The sequence below is a fragment of the Schistocerca americana genome, chromosome 7, assembly GCF_021461395.2.
Source record: "Schistocerca americana isolate TAMUIC-IGC-003095 chromosome 7, iqSchAmer2.1, whole genome shotgun sequence".
NCBI classification, from domain to species: Eukaryota; Metazoa; Arthropoda; class Insecta; order Orthoptera; family Acrididae; genus Schistocerca; species Schistocerca americana.
In genome coordinates this window covers 590,159,029-590,176,565 of record NC_060125.1, presented here as the reverse complement: position 1 = coordinate 590,176,565, position 17,537 = coordinate 590,159,029, and the positions used below count along the sequence as shown (strand labels likewise).

The 17,537-nt window shown below is 38.2% G+C and overlaps 1 protein-coding gene across 1 annotated transcript in view; it reads right to left on the bottom strand.

The window, feature by feature from the left end:
- Window positions 1-17,537, bottom strand: part of LOC124621962 (anaphase-promoting complex subunit 4) — a 123,125-nt gene that overhangs the window by 50,135 nt on the left and 55,453 nt on the right. The window contains 2 exon segments of the mRNA XM_047147490.1: window positions 495-783; window positions 9,853-10,088. Coding sequence (XP_047003446.1) covers window positions 495-783; window positions 9,853-10,088 — 525 coding nt within the window.

Genomic DNA, 17,537 nt, shown 5'->3' with positions numbered 1-17,537 from the left:
TGTGGATGGCAATACCTAGCCTTCCTCCCTAAATTGTTGGACGTGTATGAAATGTGTAAACTACTTTAATTGTATTCTTGTGGATGTCACTCTGTGATCTAATAAATTTTATCTCTTTTACAACTGTGCGTTTTGTTGGGTTTGTAGTCAGAACAGCGCAGACAGCTCATTAGCGATCGTGCCCATGTAGAACACTGCATAGTTTGCACCGAAATTGGGAGACTACATGGCAACTTTGACTAATGGCCCTGCCGTTTTAAGCTATTTTGGTCAGAAAACATCCAGTAAGATCCAACAGCAATACTTATATTAAGTGCTAGGTGTTACTGAAAGAAAATAATCATAAACAAAATACTAGTGAATGACACAATGTATCAGATCCCAACCAGCATCACAAAAAAAAACAACCCTTGGTAAAAGATGGAGGATGAGAAGAAAAATTACTGAAGCAAGCTCAACACATTCAGGTGGAGCATCAAGTGGATTCAACACACCTTGTAATTCTTCATGGAGCTGTCAATAACCTGCTGTATTTCTGTTGCTTTAACCAGAAATGCTCCAGTGGCAGCAATGGCTTTTGTGACGGCAACTTCTTCAAGTCCCAATACTTTGTAGCGGTCTTCTAGCCGTGACATTCCACGTACTTCTGCCAAATGATATGCTAGACTCTGTCCAACTGTATTCAGATGTTTCAGTACAAGTTTTTGAATATTTGAGTAACTAAGTTCAATAGAATGTCCAAGTTTCTTCAATCCTTTTTCTGTCAGGTCATGAAGAAGAAATCTGGAGAAGAGAGACAATGGTATGTAACTAGTTCTTACACATAAAACTTAATTTTAAATGCTTGCCACAAACAACATGAAAAATTTGGAATTATACCAGTAAAAAAAAAGAAAAAGACCCCTCCCCCCCCCCCACACACACACAAAAATCTATAAAATGATGAGACGGAATTATTGGCCAGTATTTACTTTCATTCTTACCATTTTTTCACATAAGTGACTTATCATTTGGCACCCCCACCCTCCATTATTCCAAAAAAAGTGACATAACTTGGTGATGCTCCTTTGCTCCCTCGTGCATACATTAACTGGAGTTGCGTGAGCGATTAGTAAGACCTATAAAAATAACCCTAAACCTTGTGAGTGTGGAAATGGATTGTTTTCAATACTAATCATGGTACAAATTTATCACTAGGATCGCCTCTGTGGCCCCCTTCAGCCTGGTGCCTTAAACCGGCCCTGCTTATGTGTACTTTAGTATGTGTCTATTGGCAGTATTAAGTATTTCATTCCCTGAAGGAACGTCTTGGCTACAAATTCTGTTTCATAATTTGTTAATATCAGTTACTTAATTAATTCCTTCTTTTATTCATCATGTTGTGTAGATACTAAGCAGAAGTACCTTCAGGGATGTGGAATAAGTCAAGGTACAGATTAACAACCGAGAAGAAACTCATAAAAACATATGCTGTACACTGGGTTAATAACCAAGTATCACTGTACTGTTAAAACCATTGTTTATAGCAGCTAAATGTAGCCTAGTAACTCAGTTTTATGTCTTATGACACAATGCCATTGTTCAGTAAAAGCTGCTGCTTTCAAGTTACATTTAAGAGCCACTATTTATCTCCTGTTAGCAGCATAATTTTACTTGATCATAACAGTATTTTTGAAAGTTGCCTACATCTATAATAACAGAAGCTTGTTTACATTACACTACCACACCACGCAGTTCTGCCATGAACATGCTGCTTGCTGTGTATCTAACAGATCCTTGCAATCCTTGAATCTACGTAATCATATAATTTGCAGAAAGAGAGACTAATGGGGCATCTTTTTTATTTTATTTTGAACAGGAAGGGATTCACAATTTCTTTCTTTATGTTAGATGGGAGCCAGTTGAATAGCTTTGCATCAGTTCATAACTGAACTCTGAACCACAGGCAAGGAGGCAAGCCTTCTTGAAAATAATGTTTGTGTCTTATTTGCGACTGTGCAAATTGTAACATCAATAACCTTACTAAATAAAGCCAGTCTTACGTGGTGTAACGATTGCAGTGCACTTACTTGGTGACTCGCACAATGGCTCCCTTACAAGTTATGTCATCTGCTAACAGGCTGTGCGTGTTTTGATGATAGTTCCAATGCTATTCTCCTTGTTAAGTCCTGTCTGACGTCACAGCTTACAGAGTGGGAATTCTCAGACAGCACCAGTTACCATCAATACAAAAAAGAATGCCATGCATCTGCCGTCCGATCTGTGATCTTTCAATGATTTTAACGAAACTGCTCAGTAAAAAAAAAAATCTCATTCTCATACAGCTTTGTTTCATTCATCGGCTTCATGATGGCCTGCCTAACATTTTATTAATGGTCATAGTTATTGTCATATTTAGTGATTAGGTAAACTACTGCAAGAAATTGTTAAAGTTGCAGTGGAGAATTAGGGGTCTCTATGAATCTGTGTTTGGTGTGTGTTAGGTCATAGGTTGCTGCATATAAATACATATAACATACTGAATTATTCTTTAAGCTTTGATGGCTATGCTATTGGTCTCCAATCTCAAGAAAATGGAATGTATGTAAAGTGTTCTGTCTTGAAGACGTGTGCCAATGAAAAAGCGAGAATGAAATGTTCATGAGTCCCTCATATCTCATAAAAGATCTGATACATAGAAACAAGATTTCACAAATGATAGCACACAAAGAGGATAGTATTTTTCCAAGTGATTACTATGCAAAATTTCCAGATGATATTCAAGCAACTATAGTGAGTGTAAATTTGTTGTGAGTTTTGACAGTTGAGTACATTGCGAGTGGAGAGAAGCGCAGTTGCCAGCGTTTACTGAACACGTCAACAGGGCCTACTGTGCACGGTACCTGTCAAGCTCTCTCGTCTGCATGAAAAGCAAGCCGCGCAAGCCGGCTGATCTGTGATCTTTCTCAAATGATTTTAAAGAAACTATTCGGTAATAAACTCTCATTCTCACACACCTTATATTTCATCAACTTCGTGAAGAACTGCCTATCATATTGCTAATGGTCATAGTTATTGTGAATTCTTGATATTAGGTAACCTACCTCAAGAAGTTAAAGTCTGCTTTATTATTTAAACTTCAAAGGATATCATTATCTGTCTCCAGTCTTGAGAAAATGGAGTCTATGTAAAGAGCGCTGTGTGCACACGCCAGTGAAACAACCAGAATGAAATATTCACAAACCTCTTGTATCTCTTAAACAGTATGAGATATCGGAACAAGATTTTGGCAAATGATAGCATACAAAGAAGAGAGTATTTTGCCAATTAATGCGTGAAACTTCCGTATATATCACAATATTCAAAGAAATACAGATTTTTTCAATGAAATAATGTGATTTTTAAGCACGATCGATAGCTGGTGAAACAAGAATTGCTGTTTGTCTTGCAACAATGTCAGTGAAGAATTTACATGTTCATTTTTATATGAGAATAGGCTTTTTCATAACCTATTGACTTGTCTTGCCCTCAGTTGCTAGTTTAATATTACACTGTTTCAGGACTGTGTTGCAAATTTTTTTTAACTCAGTGCCACTCTGCTGTATTTTGACAAAGAAGCAAATTTAACATATCAACAAGAGAAGTTACGTATTACTCAAAATGTGTCACAGTCCTTCACGAATCCCTCAACTACCTTCTTGGTACGGCTGACAACTCAAGAACAGTCATGTGGTGTAACATTTGCAGTGGCTTCTTTCGTCAGTATTTGAACTTCACTGAATTTTTTTTCTTTTTCTTTTTTTTTTCCCTTCTTACTTTTCATGTAGGCACATATATTTTCAACTGGATTTAAATGACAGTGATATGAAGGTAGCCTCATTAAACTATTTCCTTTAGCATCAGCTACTTTGTCAACCAGGTGACATGTAGTTTTTGGCTTGTACAACATAGCTAGTTCCATTAACTTCGCCTTATACGCGCTACATTCAACTTGATTCAGTGTAACATTTCTTTCTATGCAGAACAAGTACTTGATGGCTGCAGGGGCAACAGTCTGGATGACTGACTGACCTGGCCTTGTAATATTAACCAAAACGGCCTTGCTGTACTCGTACTGCAAACGGCTGAAAGCAAGGGGAAACTACAGCCGTAATTTTTCCTGAAGGCATGCAGCTTCACTGTACAGTTAAATGATGATGGCGTTCTCTTGGGTAAAATATTTCAGAGGTAAAATAGGCCCCCATTCAGATCGCTGGGAGGAGACTACTCAGGAGGATGTCGTTATAAGGAGAAAGAAAACTGGCTTTCTACGGATCGGAGCATGGAATGTAAGATCCCTTAATCAGGCAGGTAGGTTAGAAAATTTAAAAAGGGAAATGGATAGGTTAAAGTTAGATATAGTGGGAATTAGAGAAGTTCGGTGGCAGGAGGAACAAGACTTCATGTAAGGTGTATACAGGGTTCTAAATACAAAATCAAATAACAGTAATGCAGGAGTAGGTTTAATAATGAATAAAAAAAATAGGAACAGGGGTCAGCTACTACGAACAGCATTGTGGACGCATTATTGTAGTCAAGATAGACACAAAGCCCACACCTACCACAGTAGTACAAGTTTATATGCCAACTAGCTACACAGATGATGAAGAGATAGAAGAAATGTATGATGAGATAAAAGAAATTATTTAGATAGTGAAGGAAGACGAAAATTTAATAGTCATGGGGGACTGGAACTCAGTAGTAGGAAAAGGAAGCGAAGGAAACGTAGTAGGTGAATATGGAATGGGAGTAAGGAACGAAAGAGGAAGCCGCCCGGTAGAATTTTTCACAGATCATAACTTAATCATAGCTAACACTTCATTCAAGAATCATGAAAGAAGGTTGTATACATGGAAGAAGCCTGAAGATACTGGAAAGTGTCAGATAGATTATATAATGGTAAGACAGAGATTCAGGAACCAGGTTTAAAATTGTAATACATTTCCAAGGGCAGATGTGTACTCTGAACACAATCTGAGGTGGGAATTTAAGAAGATGGGACCTGGATAAACTGAAAGACCCAGAGGTTGTAGACTGTTTCAGAGAGAGCATTAGGGAACAACTGACAGGAACAGGGAAAAGAAATATGGTAGAAGAAGAATGGGTAGCTTTGAGAGATGAAATAGTAAAGGCAGCAGAGGATCAAGTAGGTAAAAAGATGAGGGTTAGTAGAAATCCTTGGGTAATGGAAGAGATACTGAATTTAATTGATGAAAGGAGAAAATATAAAAATGCAGTAAATGAGGCAGGCAAGAAGGAATACAAATGTCTCAAAAATGAGATCGACACGAAGTGCAAAATGGGTAAGCAGGGTGGCTGGAGGACAAATGTAAGGATGTAGAGGCATATATCAGTAGGAGTAAGATAGATACTACCTACAGGAAAATTAAAGAGACCTATACAAGGGCGATGTACTTGAGAGCAATGTTATGGAAATGGAAGAGAATGTAAGTGAAGATGAAATGGGAGATGTGATACTGTGTGAAGAATTTGACAGAGCACTGAAAGACCTAGGTTGAAACAAGGTCCCTGGAGTAGACAACATTCCATTAGAACAACAGATAGCCTTGGGACAGCCAGCTAAGACAAAACTCTACCATCTGGCAAACACGATGTATGAGACAGACTTAAAGAAGAATATAATAATTCCAATCCCAAAGAAAGTAGGTGTTGAGAGGTGTGAAAATTGCCCAACCATCAGTTTAATAAGTCACAGCTGCAAAAAAGCATTTGTTGACAGGTGTGAAAATTACTGAACTATCAGTTTAATAAGTCAAAGCTGCAAAATACTTACACAAATTCTTTACAGATGAATGGGAAAACTGGTAGAAGCCGACCTTGGGGAAGATCAGTTCGGATTCTGTAGTAATGTTGGAACACGTGAGGCAATACTGACCCTACTACTTACCTTAGAACACAGGTTAAGGAAAGGCAAACCTACTTTTCTCGCATATATAGACTTACAGAAAGCTTTTGACAAGGTTGACTGGAATACTCTCTTTCAAATTCTGAAGGTGGCAGGGGTAAAATACAGGGAGTGAAAGGCTATTTACAATTTTTACAAGAACCCGATGGCAGTTATAAGAATCGAGGGGCATGAAAGGGAAGCAGCGATTGGGAAGGGAGTGAGACAGGGTTGTAGTCTATCCCCGCTGTTATTCAATATGTATATGAGCAAGCAGCAAAGGAAAGAAAAGAAAAATTTGGAGGAGGAATTAAAATCCATGGAGAAGAAATAAAAACTTTGAGGATTGCCAATGAATTTGTAATTCTGTCAGAGACAGCAAAGGACCTGGAAGAGCAGCTGAATGGAATGAACAATGTCTTGAAAGGTGGACATAAAATGAACATCAACAAAAGCAAAACGAGGATAATGGCATGTAGTCTAATTAAATCAGGTGATGCTAAGGGTATTAGATTAGGAAATGAGACACTTAAAGTAGTAAATGAGTTTTGCTATTTGGGGAGCAAAGTAACTGATGATGGCCGAAGTAGAGAGGATATAAAATGTAGACTAGCAATGGCAAGAAAAGCGTTTCTGAAGAAGAGAAATTTGTTAACAACGAGTATAGATTTAAGTGTTAGGAAGTGTTTTTCTAAAAGTACTTGTATGGAGTGTAGCCATGTATGGATGTGAAACATGGACGATAAATAGTTTAGACAAGAAGAGAATAGAAGCTTTCGAAATGTGGTGCTACAGAAGAATATTGATGATTAGATGGTAGATCACATAACTAATGACGAGGTCCTGAATAGAATTGGGGAGAAGAGGAATTTGTGGCACAACTTGACTAGAAGAAGGGATTGGTTACCATATTTACTTGAATCTAAGCCACACTTTTTTTCCGGATTTTGTAATCCAAAAGATCACCTGCGGCTTAGAATCGAGTGCAAAGCAAGCGGAAGTTCTGAAAAATGTTGGAAGGTGCTGCCACAACTAACTTCTGCCATCGAATATATGTAGCGCTTCACAGGAACGCTTTGCAGGCACAAAGATAAATACTGGCGCCAAAACCTCTGTGTCAGTAGATAAATTTAAAAAAAAAAGGTGGGAGACGAGCTTTTTTTCCTCCACCCCGAGTTTCGACCACTGCATTTTTATACATTATCCATCAAAGTAAATACAAATTCCATATTGTTTATCTTCAAATGTTGCATCGTTTCAATGTACTACGTAAATCCGACTGGCAAGACTGTTAGGGATGTTTGTCAATATGGCCAACTCTATGTTCTGAATTTTTTCCTACCTTTGAGAAGAGATGGTTGCTGTAGGAACTTTTATGAATTGTGAATCACATGCAGTATTCCCCTCACCATAAGAATAATGCAAATATAAACATTTTGCCATGTATTCTTTCGTGTTTGCTGCTATCTCATTTAAATTCTGTCTGCCTAATAAACTACGAAACTAAAGTGAGACAACAGCAAACGCGGAAGAATATACATATCATGTCATGTTTATATTCGTATTATTCTTATGCCTAATAGTGATACAGTCAGAAATGAAGGATGGCAATTGACTAGATTTTTAAATCTAAGATGACTCTAATTTCTGTGCAGAATGTAATGTACTAAAGAGGCGTCTGCAAAGATTTTTAAATGGAGAAAAATTTTCGCTAAACTCTCGTTCAGAACATGTTCTATCATATGCAGTCTATTATTTGATTCTTGTTGATCATTATCAAAGAAAACAGCAGTGTCAGTAACAACAAGTAGCAGTCTCTTGCCATTGTTTTGCTAATGAGACGATTCCCCCCCCCCTTTTTTTTAATTGTAAGCGGCGGTAGCGCACACAAAAGCAAGACAGGCTGCGAGCGGCGACAGGTCGTAAACACTCATTATCAAAATGTGACAAACAATGCATGACACAGTACAGTAATGCATCTTCAGCTTAGAGTGACGTAAATACCTATAACAAAGAGAATGACACTTATCAGATAAAGAAAAATAAGCACTCAATTCAAACCAGATGAAGCACGTGAAAAAGGAAGGGTACCTGTATAAATATGGACGGAGCGCCTGACACATAGCCATAGCTATCTGGTAAAGCTTAACTGCTAAGCTTACGTCTCGAACCAAACTACTGTAGCTGTATCGTCATTCATTCGACCTAAATTGTGTTTCATATTACAATGGACCAACTCTGTTTCGATTTGAAGGTGCGGCCTAAAACTCTTCTCTCCCCTTGAATTTCGAGTCTCAAATTTCAGGTGCGGCTTAGATTAGGGAAATTTTTTTTCCCTTGATTTCGAGTCTCATTTTTCAGGTGCGGCTTAGATTCGAGTAAATACAGTAGTAGTACATGTTCTGCGGCATCAAGGGATCACCAACTTAGTGATGGAGGGAAGTGTGGAGGGTAAAAATCGTAGAGAAAGACCAAGAGATGAATACACTAAGCAGATTCAAAAGGATTTAGGCTGCAGTAGTTACTCGGAGATAAAGGAGCTTGCACAGGATAGAGTAGCATGGAGAGCTGCATCAAACCAGTCTCGGAGAGCTGCATCAAACCAGTCTCTGGACTGAAGACCACAACAACAACATACTGAATTTGATCTTTGGAGGCTTAAACTCCTGAAAACCAAATTTTAGTGGTGATGAATCCATAAAAAAGAATACTTGACCAAATTTCTGGTCTGATCATGTAAATGACATGTGCAAAAAGCTATCTACTAGCATACATGCTCCAAGAAAACTGACACCTTTTTGTAAACATTACCACTCTGAGGCAAATACATTTTGCACTATTTGAGTCCCGTCTCAGCTATGGGATAGAGGTACGGGGGCCAAGCAGTAAAGGTAATATGGAAAGTGTACTTATCCTACAGATAAGATGTGCAAGGGAGTCCTGCAGAAATTTGTTTAAATAATTTAAAATACTAACTGTTCATAGCCTGTAAGTTGGATCACAATAAATAAATAAATAAACTGGTGAAGTGAGACTTACTGTGGGGTTTGAAACAATATAAGTGAAGTTATACATTTATTTTTAAACTGAGACTGGACTTTTGCATGAGCTACTGATCTGTCTTGCCTTGAGTTACTACTTTAATAATACATTGTCTCAAGAGTCTGCTCAGCTTCAGCTACGTTAGAATGTTATTGAGATTAATATTTGTAAACTATACTACATTTTGACAAAAGAAGCAGATTTTAACAAGGCAACAGGAGAAGTTATGTATTACTCAAAAGTCATCACTGATAACATTCCTATGAAGAAGTGTGACAGTGAAATAGGTTTCTTGATTAGCTGTAGCTCTGGAACAAGTGGTCTTATTGGAGAGCTCTAATGACCAGCAGCTCCATCTCATCATCATCTTCTAACCTCCCATTTTTGCCTTCTGATAACACTATTCCTTCGCGATATATCACGACTAATCTGAACAACGGAAAATGTTGTGATAGCGTTTTTACAGTCAGTCTGCATACCACCACTTTTCCGTGATTAGACAGCACATATGGTTCACAATAGACAGGATTTTCCTCCTGGGGTAATGTGAGGCACCACTTGCCCAACCAAAAGTAAATGTTGGCCAGCTGCCCGTCATCTGGCATGTGCTGACTTGCCCCTCATAAATAAATAAAAAAAAAAAAAAACCACCATGTAACCAGCTAGCTATTATTCTGCTTGCACATATCATCATGTTGTTTGACAAAGGTTTCACATTGTTATGTCACAATCCACTTATGCCTGGTATCATTATTTACAGTATCGTTGTGAAGTAATAAAATGTTGAATAATGCCATATCTTTAATAGTCAGCAAGAAGTTATTTATCGATTTATGCAGTACTTTTTACAGAGTAATCATGATCTTGTATATATCAATATTACTCACTTTTCCAATTCAAGTGATGTTGTTCCAAACATTAGGAGGTCAAGGAAGTCAGCTGACACAGAACCTTCAGGGACTGTATCAGCATAGGAGGCTAACTTTGAGTCCATTTCAAGCAAAATATTCTCCCAGGCTTCTGCAATAGACTGGACTGTAAGTCCTGTGTATGTCAGCAGACTGTCAATAACAGCATGCTTCAAAGCCACGTCATGGAGCTCAGTTGACCGTTCAGCAAGTACCTACAATGAAATAACGTGTTTTCACATGTGTTTCCATGACTACACATAGTACCAAAAATGTACTTTAAACAAACAATTAACCTCTAGCTAGAATTTTGTGAGAACTTATATATTTCATTGTGTCAGTATACAGTATGATGTGCAACCATCACCTTCCAAAGAAATTTTCATTTAAATTCATGAAACATTTAAGCATTTATCAGATTTGTTGGTCATGTTTAAACTTCATTGATGCTCTGCTTGAAGAACAAAACATGGGTTACATTTCTGTTTAAAATCAAGATACAAATAAGTTAAAGCAGCTCCCCTCGCCACAACTCAACACAGTGCCGGCTAGATAGTTAATATGAGACGGACTTTCCTTGAAAGTGTTAAAAGTCTAAGAAAAAGCCAGCAGTTAACACAACAAGGATACATAAAAGCTCATGGCGTTCTGTTCACTTACAATAAAAAGATGAGAGTTTCAGCCAAAAACTTTCTCATCATTCCTTCAACCACCAAATTTACGGGCTAACTTACATAACATGCACATATTTGCATTATTTTCAGTTTTGTTTCGTTTCTACTCACAGGAATTGTGGCATTAGCACTGTAGCTCACAAATGTTTTTCATTGGTTTGCTGTTTTGTAAGACAATAAATTCTCTGTAAAAGTGATACTCTATGGTCAGTAATTTTTTTAACTCCACCTGCACACTAAGAACATAATAGTGACTCCTAAGAGTTGGACGGAAAGAAGCAATATCTCTGCCAAAGCTTTTCATTTTTATTTGTATAAACAAGTTTGATGATACAGCAACCTAAATTGATTCACTGACCATGTGACGAAGCAAACTGGGATATTTTTTTACTCCCCCCTCTTGTTTTGCCATCTGCCTCCTTAAAATTCATTTCTGACTAATTGCCATTAACATACGCAAGTATAATCTACATTTTCATAAAAGAGAAAGGATGGCCTTCAGTTTTAAAGAATATACGACCAGATCTAATTTTGTGCTTAGTTTTGTGCATGCAATTAATTTCCTGATTTATTTTGACTATTCCTAGTTAGTATCCTTTGTTATAGTGTGAAATCAGTAATTGTTGCATAACTTAAATTCTATTGTTGACTCATAAACAAATATAAATTCTGTACTAATTATAAACATTTGGAGGAACAACTAATAGTATTCTTAAAGAATGTATTTGGCTCTATTCGAAAACATGTTAGCAAAACCAGCCCTTAATTAATTCCAAACTAATTAACAGTTTTGTCAAAAGTATTGTTTCCATAACGATATCTGTTAATTTCATCATTTAAACAAGTAATTCGGTCTAACTCTTGCAGTACAAGAAACTGTTAAAAAGACGCAATTTTTTGATGTATTCAGTTGATTGAACGAATTATGTTTTAATTGTAATTTCTGTAAATAAAACATTGAACAATGTGTAGTTTCAGCATCTACTATTGTGCTGATATATAAAGGTCCAGTTTTTGGTCATGAGACAGACAGTCCACGACCGAGTTTCAGACAAGAGGCCTGTGTTGGTTAGAACAACAACAATGCATCAGCTTAACCATGAAATAAGTGTTACACAACAGGCCACGTATTAAAGCAATGACTGTTTGTTCAATTTATTTGAAAGACTTTGAAATATATATTTAGGTTTTTACTGCTCGTAGACGTTCAACAGTAAACTATTGTAGCAGTATGTTGATGTTTGCCTGCAAATTATTAATGAGGCTTATCAAAAGTTAAACATTTGTGCTCTGGCCAATTAACTGTGTATTACTGGGGGTTGTGAACAGTGAAATTAAAGAACTGTGAAATGCAGATGTGCGCCTGTTGGCTAAATCTTTTAAAGCAATCAGTGTTGAACTTACACCCCCCCCCCCCTTTTTTCAGCCAGTATAGCAACACAGTATGTCGATACCGAGGACAATCAACGATGAAATAAAGCAGGTGAATGTTACAACCATCTTTTGAGACACAAAGTTCATTCAGTGCCATTTTGTATCTGGAAATAAAACTGGAATACTTTGCAAGCATCTGTGTATGCTTTTACCCCGCAGTACCAACATTTAGGAGTGAGCATATTACGTAACACTTGGGGCTCTGAGCAAACAACAGGACTGGACTGGACAGAGTGCTCTAGATTATGGGGATGGCAGCACCTATAGTGAGATCAAACCACCTAGAGATCCCACGAAGCTTTGGAGAAAACCAGAAAATTAATATCTATGGGTGCAAAGTAAGTGAATTTACAGGAATGAACTGAATACAGAACAAAAGTCCACAGGGGATGTTCCAAGGTGACACAGGATTGAATTAATATGGAAAAAGTCACAAGAAAAGTGATGATCAGAGTATATAAGTATTTTCTTGGCATCTTACAAGCACTGATAACATCTGATGGTGACTGTAAGCTATGACACTAAAGCACTGTGATAAAATACTCTGCCAGCAAGACAAACTCAACCATCTACACATCTGAGAATCTGTTTTGCAGGTTACAATATGGGGAAACTACAACGTTAAAGCAAATCTGAACATTTGAATGTTTGCACTATTGTTATAATCAACTAAATTCATTTAGTGCCATTACTAAGTTAGATTACCGGAGCAGAGAAAAAAAAGAGAGAGAATTCAAGAACTGTGAAATTCATAATGGGCTTGTTTAGTCAGCACCAGACCTCAATGGTACATAATAAATCAGGCATTTTATGAAATCATCATCCACTTACTAAAATATTTTGAAGAACTGTGTTTCAACTTTAACCCACTATTACTTGCACATTTATGTAGGTGTGGTATGTCTTGCTCCCATAGACGGACACTTCATTTTTCATCCTGTTCACACAAAGTTCAACATTTCAGTCATGAACAAATGTCAGCAGGATTAAAATGTGTCCACTGTGGGCACAAGCACAGACATCTTCCTTACGACAACAGTTTCAATTTCTGCATGAGTTCCAAGTCCATTCACTCTCCACTACAATAGGGGCACTACTTTTCAGTGAGGTTTACATCTCTGCCTTGCCCTTGTACTAGTTAGAGAGTCTAAATCAGAAGGGCTAGGAATATGATATACTACCATTCCAGTCTTAGTCTAGAGAATGATGGTAATACAGTACAATACAATACAATAATATTTTTGTGGCACATAGTTACAGTTTTGGTTACAGGTCTTGGCAAACACACAACACATGGATGACCATTGGCCCTTTAAATACCTGCCCTTAAAAAGTGGACAGGTAGTTCAAATCTCTTACTGAAGCCTCCATATGCTGTTTCTCCACTACACCTGTTACTTTGTGCTCTAGACCTGAACTGGACTTGGAACTCTCTCATATTGTCTGTTACTTTTAACAAGATTGTGGTTAAGTTAGTTCATTGATACCGATTCCAGTTCACCTTTCTTGCATTCATACTGTCTCGTCACTACCATATTTTTGACAATAGATTTAGTGCCAGGTGAATACAGGGTTATAAACACAAAATCAAATAGGGGTAATGCAGGAGGAGGTTTAATAATGAATAAAAAAAATAGGAGTGCCGGTAAGCTACTACAAACAGCATAGTGAATGCATTATTGTGGCCAAGATAGACACGAAACCCACGCCTACTACAGTAGTACAAGTTTATATGCCAACCAGCTCTGCAGATGATGAAGAAATTGAAGAAATGCAATATGAGATAAAAGAAATTATTAAGATAGTGAAGGGAGACGAAAATTTAATAGTCATGGGTGACTGGAATTTGAGAGTAGGAAAAGGGAGAGAAGGAAACATAGTAGGTGAATATGGATTGGGGCTAAGCAATGGAAGAGGAAGCCGCCTGGTAGAGTTTTGCACAGATCATAACTTAATAATAGCTAACACTTGGTTCAAGAATCATGAAATAAGGTTGTATACATGGAAGAATCCAGGAGATACTAGAAGGTATCAGATAGCTTATATAATGGTAAGACAGAAATTTAGGAACCAGGTTTTAAATTGTAAGACATTTCCAGGGGCAGAAGTGGACTCTGACCACAATCTATTGGTAATGAAATGTACATTAAAACTCAAGAAACTGCAAAAAGGTGGGAATTCAAGGAGATGGGATCTGGATAAACTGAAAGACCCAGAGGTTGTACAGAGTTTCAGGGAGAGCATAAGGGAACAATTGACAGGAATAGGGGAAAGAAGTACAGTAGAAGAAGAATGGGTAGCTCTGAGGAATGAAATAGTGAAGGCAGCAGAGGCTCAAGTAGGTAAACAGACGAGGGCTAGTAGAACTCCTTGGGTAACAGAAGAAATATTGAACTTAATTGATGAAAGGAGAAAATATAAAAATGCAGTAAATGAAGCAGGCAAAAAGGAATACAGACGTCTCAAAAATGAGATCGACACGAAGTGCAAAATGGCTAAGCAGGGATGGCTAGAGGACAAATTTAACGATGTAGAGGCTTATCTCACTAGGGGTAAGATAGATACTGCCTACAGGAAAATTAAAGAGACCTTTGGAGAAAAGAGAACCACTTGTATGAATATCAAGAGCTCAGATGGAAACCCAGTTCTAAGCAAAGAAGGGAAAGCAGAAAGGTGGAAGGAGTATATAGAGGGTCTATACAAGGGCGATGTACTTGAGGACAATATTATGGAAATGGAAGAGGATGTAGATGAAGATGAAATGGGAGATATGATACTGCGTGAAGAGTTTGACAGAGCATTGAAAGACCTGAGTCGAAACAAGGCCCTGGGAGTAGACAACATTCCATTTGAACTACTGATGGCCTTGGGAGAGCCAGTCCTGACAAAACTCTACCATCTGGTGAGCAAGATGTATGAGACAGACGAAATACCCTCAGACTTCAAGAAGAATATAATAATTCCAATCTCAAAGAAAGCAGGTGTTGACAGATGTGAAAATTACCGAACTATCAGTTTAATAAGTCACAGCTACAAAATACTAATGCCAATTCTTTACAGACGAATGGAAAAACTGGTAGAAGCCGACCTTGGGGGAGATCAGTTTGGATTCCGTAGAAATATTGGAACATGTGAGGCAATACTAAACTTACGACTTGTCTTAGAAGAAAGATTAAGGAAAGGCAAAGCTATGTTTCTAGCATTTGTAGACTTAGAGAAAGATTTGTCAATGTTGACTGGAATACTCTCTTTCAAATTCTAAAGGTGGCAGGGGTAAAATAAAGGAAGCGAAAGGCTATTTACAATTTGTACAGAAACCAGATGGCAGTTATAAGACTCGAGGGGCACGAAAGGGAAGCAGTGGTTGGGAAGGGAGTGAGACAGGGTTGTAGCCTCTCCCTGATGTTATTCAATCTGTATATTGAGCAAGCAGTAAAGGAAACAAAAGAAAAATTCGGAGTAGGTATTAAAATCCATGAAGAAGAGATAAAAACTTTGAGGTTCGCCAATGACCTTGTAATTCTATCAGAGACAGCAAAGGACTTGGAACAGCAGTTGAACAGAATGGACAGTGTCTTGAAAGGAGGATATAAGATGAACATCAACAAAAGCAAAACGAGGATAATGGCATGTAGTCGAATTAAGTCGGGTGATGCTGAGAGAATTAGATTAGGAAATGAGACACTTAAAGTAGTAAAGGAGTTTTGCTATTTGGGGAGCAAAATAACTGATGATGGTCAAAGTAGAGAAGATATAAAATGTAGACTGGCAATGGCAAGGAAAGCATTTCTGAAGAAGAGAAATTTGTTAACATCGAGTATAGATTTAGGTGTCAGGAAGTCGTTTCTGAAAGTATTTGTATGGAGTGTAGGCATGTATAGAAGTGAAACATGGACGATAAATAGTTTGGACAAGAAGAGAATAGAAGCTTTCGAAATCTGGTGCTACAGAAGAATGCTGAAGATTAGATGGGTAGATCACATAACTAATGATGAAGTATTGAATAGAATTGGGGAGAAGAGGAGTATGTGGCATAACTTGACAAAAAGAAAGAACCGGTTAGTAGGACATGTTCTGAGGCATCAAGGGATCACAAATTTAGCATTGGAGGGCAGCGTGGAGGGTAAAAATCGTAGAGGGAGACCAAGAGATGAATACACTAAGCAGATTCAGAAGGATGTAGGTTGCAGTAAGTACTGGGAGATGAAGAGGCTTGCACAGGATAGGGTAGCATGGAGAGCTGCATCAAACCAGTCTCAGGACTGAAGACCACAACAACAACAACAACAACAGATTTAGTGTCGAGTTTTGCATCCTCACACCACGATGTTTGTAGCTCGAAACGTGCAGCTTGCCACAGATGCAGGTTGGTGGGCAGTATTATGCTATGGGAGACATTCTCCTGAACTTACAAGGAATCTGTGGTAGTAATCGAAGACATGCTAACAGCTGTGAAGCACCTGCATCCCTTCATGCTTGACGTCTTCCCCAACGGTGATGTCATCTCTCACCAATATAACTGCCTCGAAGGGCCAGAACTGTGCTACAGAGGTCTGAGGAGCATTATAGTGAATTATTGCTGCTGTCTCAGCGGTCTGTTATTTATGTGTATTAATTGACCTGTGCAGAGGCATTTAATGCCATAATCTCCACAAACCTACCAACAAACTCTCAGATTTCTGACATGCAGAATCAGTGATGTATTTCGATCCAAAAATGGACAAATAAACTATTAAGCAGGTGGTCATAATATTGTGACCCATCAGTGTATAGTTGTCACATTACGAGCAGGTTTGCAAATTACAGCCACTTATAGAACCTAGCAGCTTGTCATTCTATGATTTGTGCAGCTTGCTATTCATTCACTTTGAGATGAAAATGCACGTAGCGGTTGCTACACAATGTTTCAACCAGTTGTGACATTCACCTGCTTTATTTCTACGTTGACAGTCCTCGGTGTTGACGTACTCCATTGTTATACTGGCTGAAAAATGGGAGGTGGAAGTTCAACACTGACTACTGTGAACGATATAGTCAGCAGTAGCACAGTTGAGTTTCACATTTCTTTACTTTCACTGTTCACATATTACACAGTTATATGGCCAGTTAACTATTGGTAAATGTTAAGCCTCATTACATCCCCATGAACCATGGACCTTGCCGTTGGTGGGGAGGCTTATGTGCCTCAGCGATACAGATAGCCGTACCGTAGGTGCAACCACAATGGAGGGGTATCTGTTGAGAGGCCAGACAAACGTGTGGTTCCTGAAGAGGGGCAGCAGCCTTCTCAGTAGTTGCAGGGGCAACAGTCTGGATGACTGACTGATCTGGCATTGTAACACTAACCAAAACGTCCTTGCTGTGCTGGTACTGTGAACGGCTGAAAGCAAGGGGAAACTACAGCTTTAATTTTTCCCAAGGGCATGCTGCTTTACTGTATGGTTAAATGATGATGGCGTCCTCTTGGGTAAAATATTCCGGAGGTAAAATAGTCCCCCAGTCAGATCTCTGGGCGGGAACTACTCAAGAGGATGTCATTATCACGAGAAAGAAAAC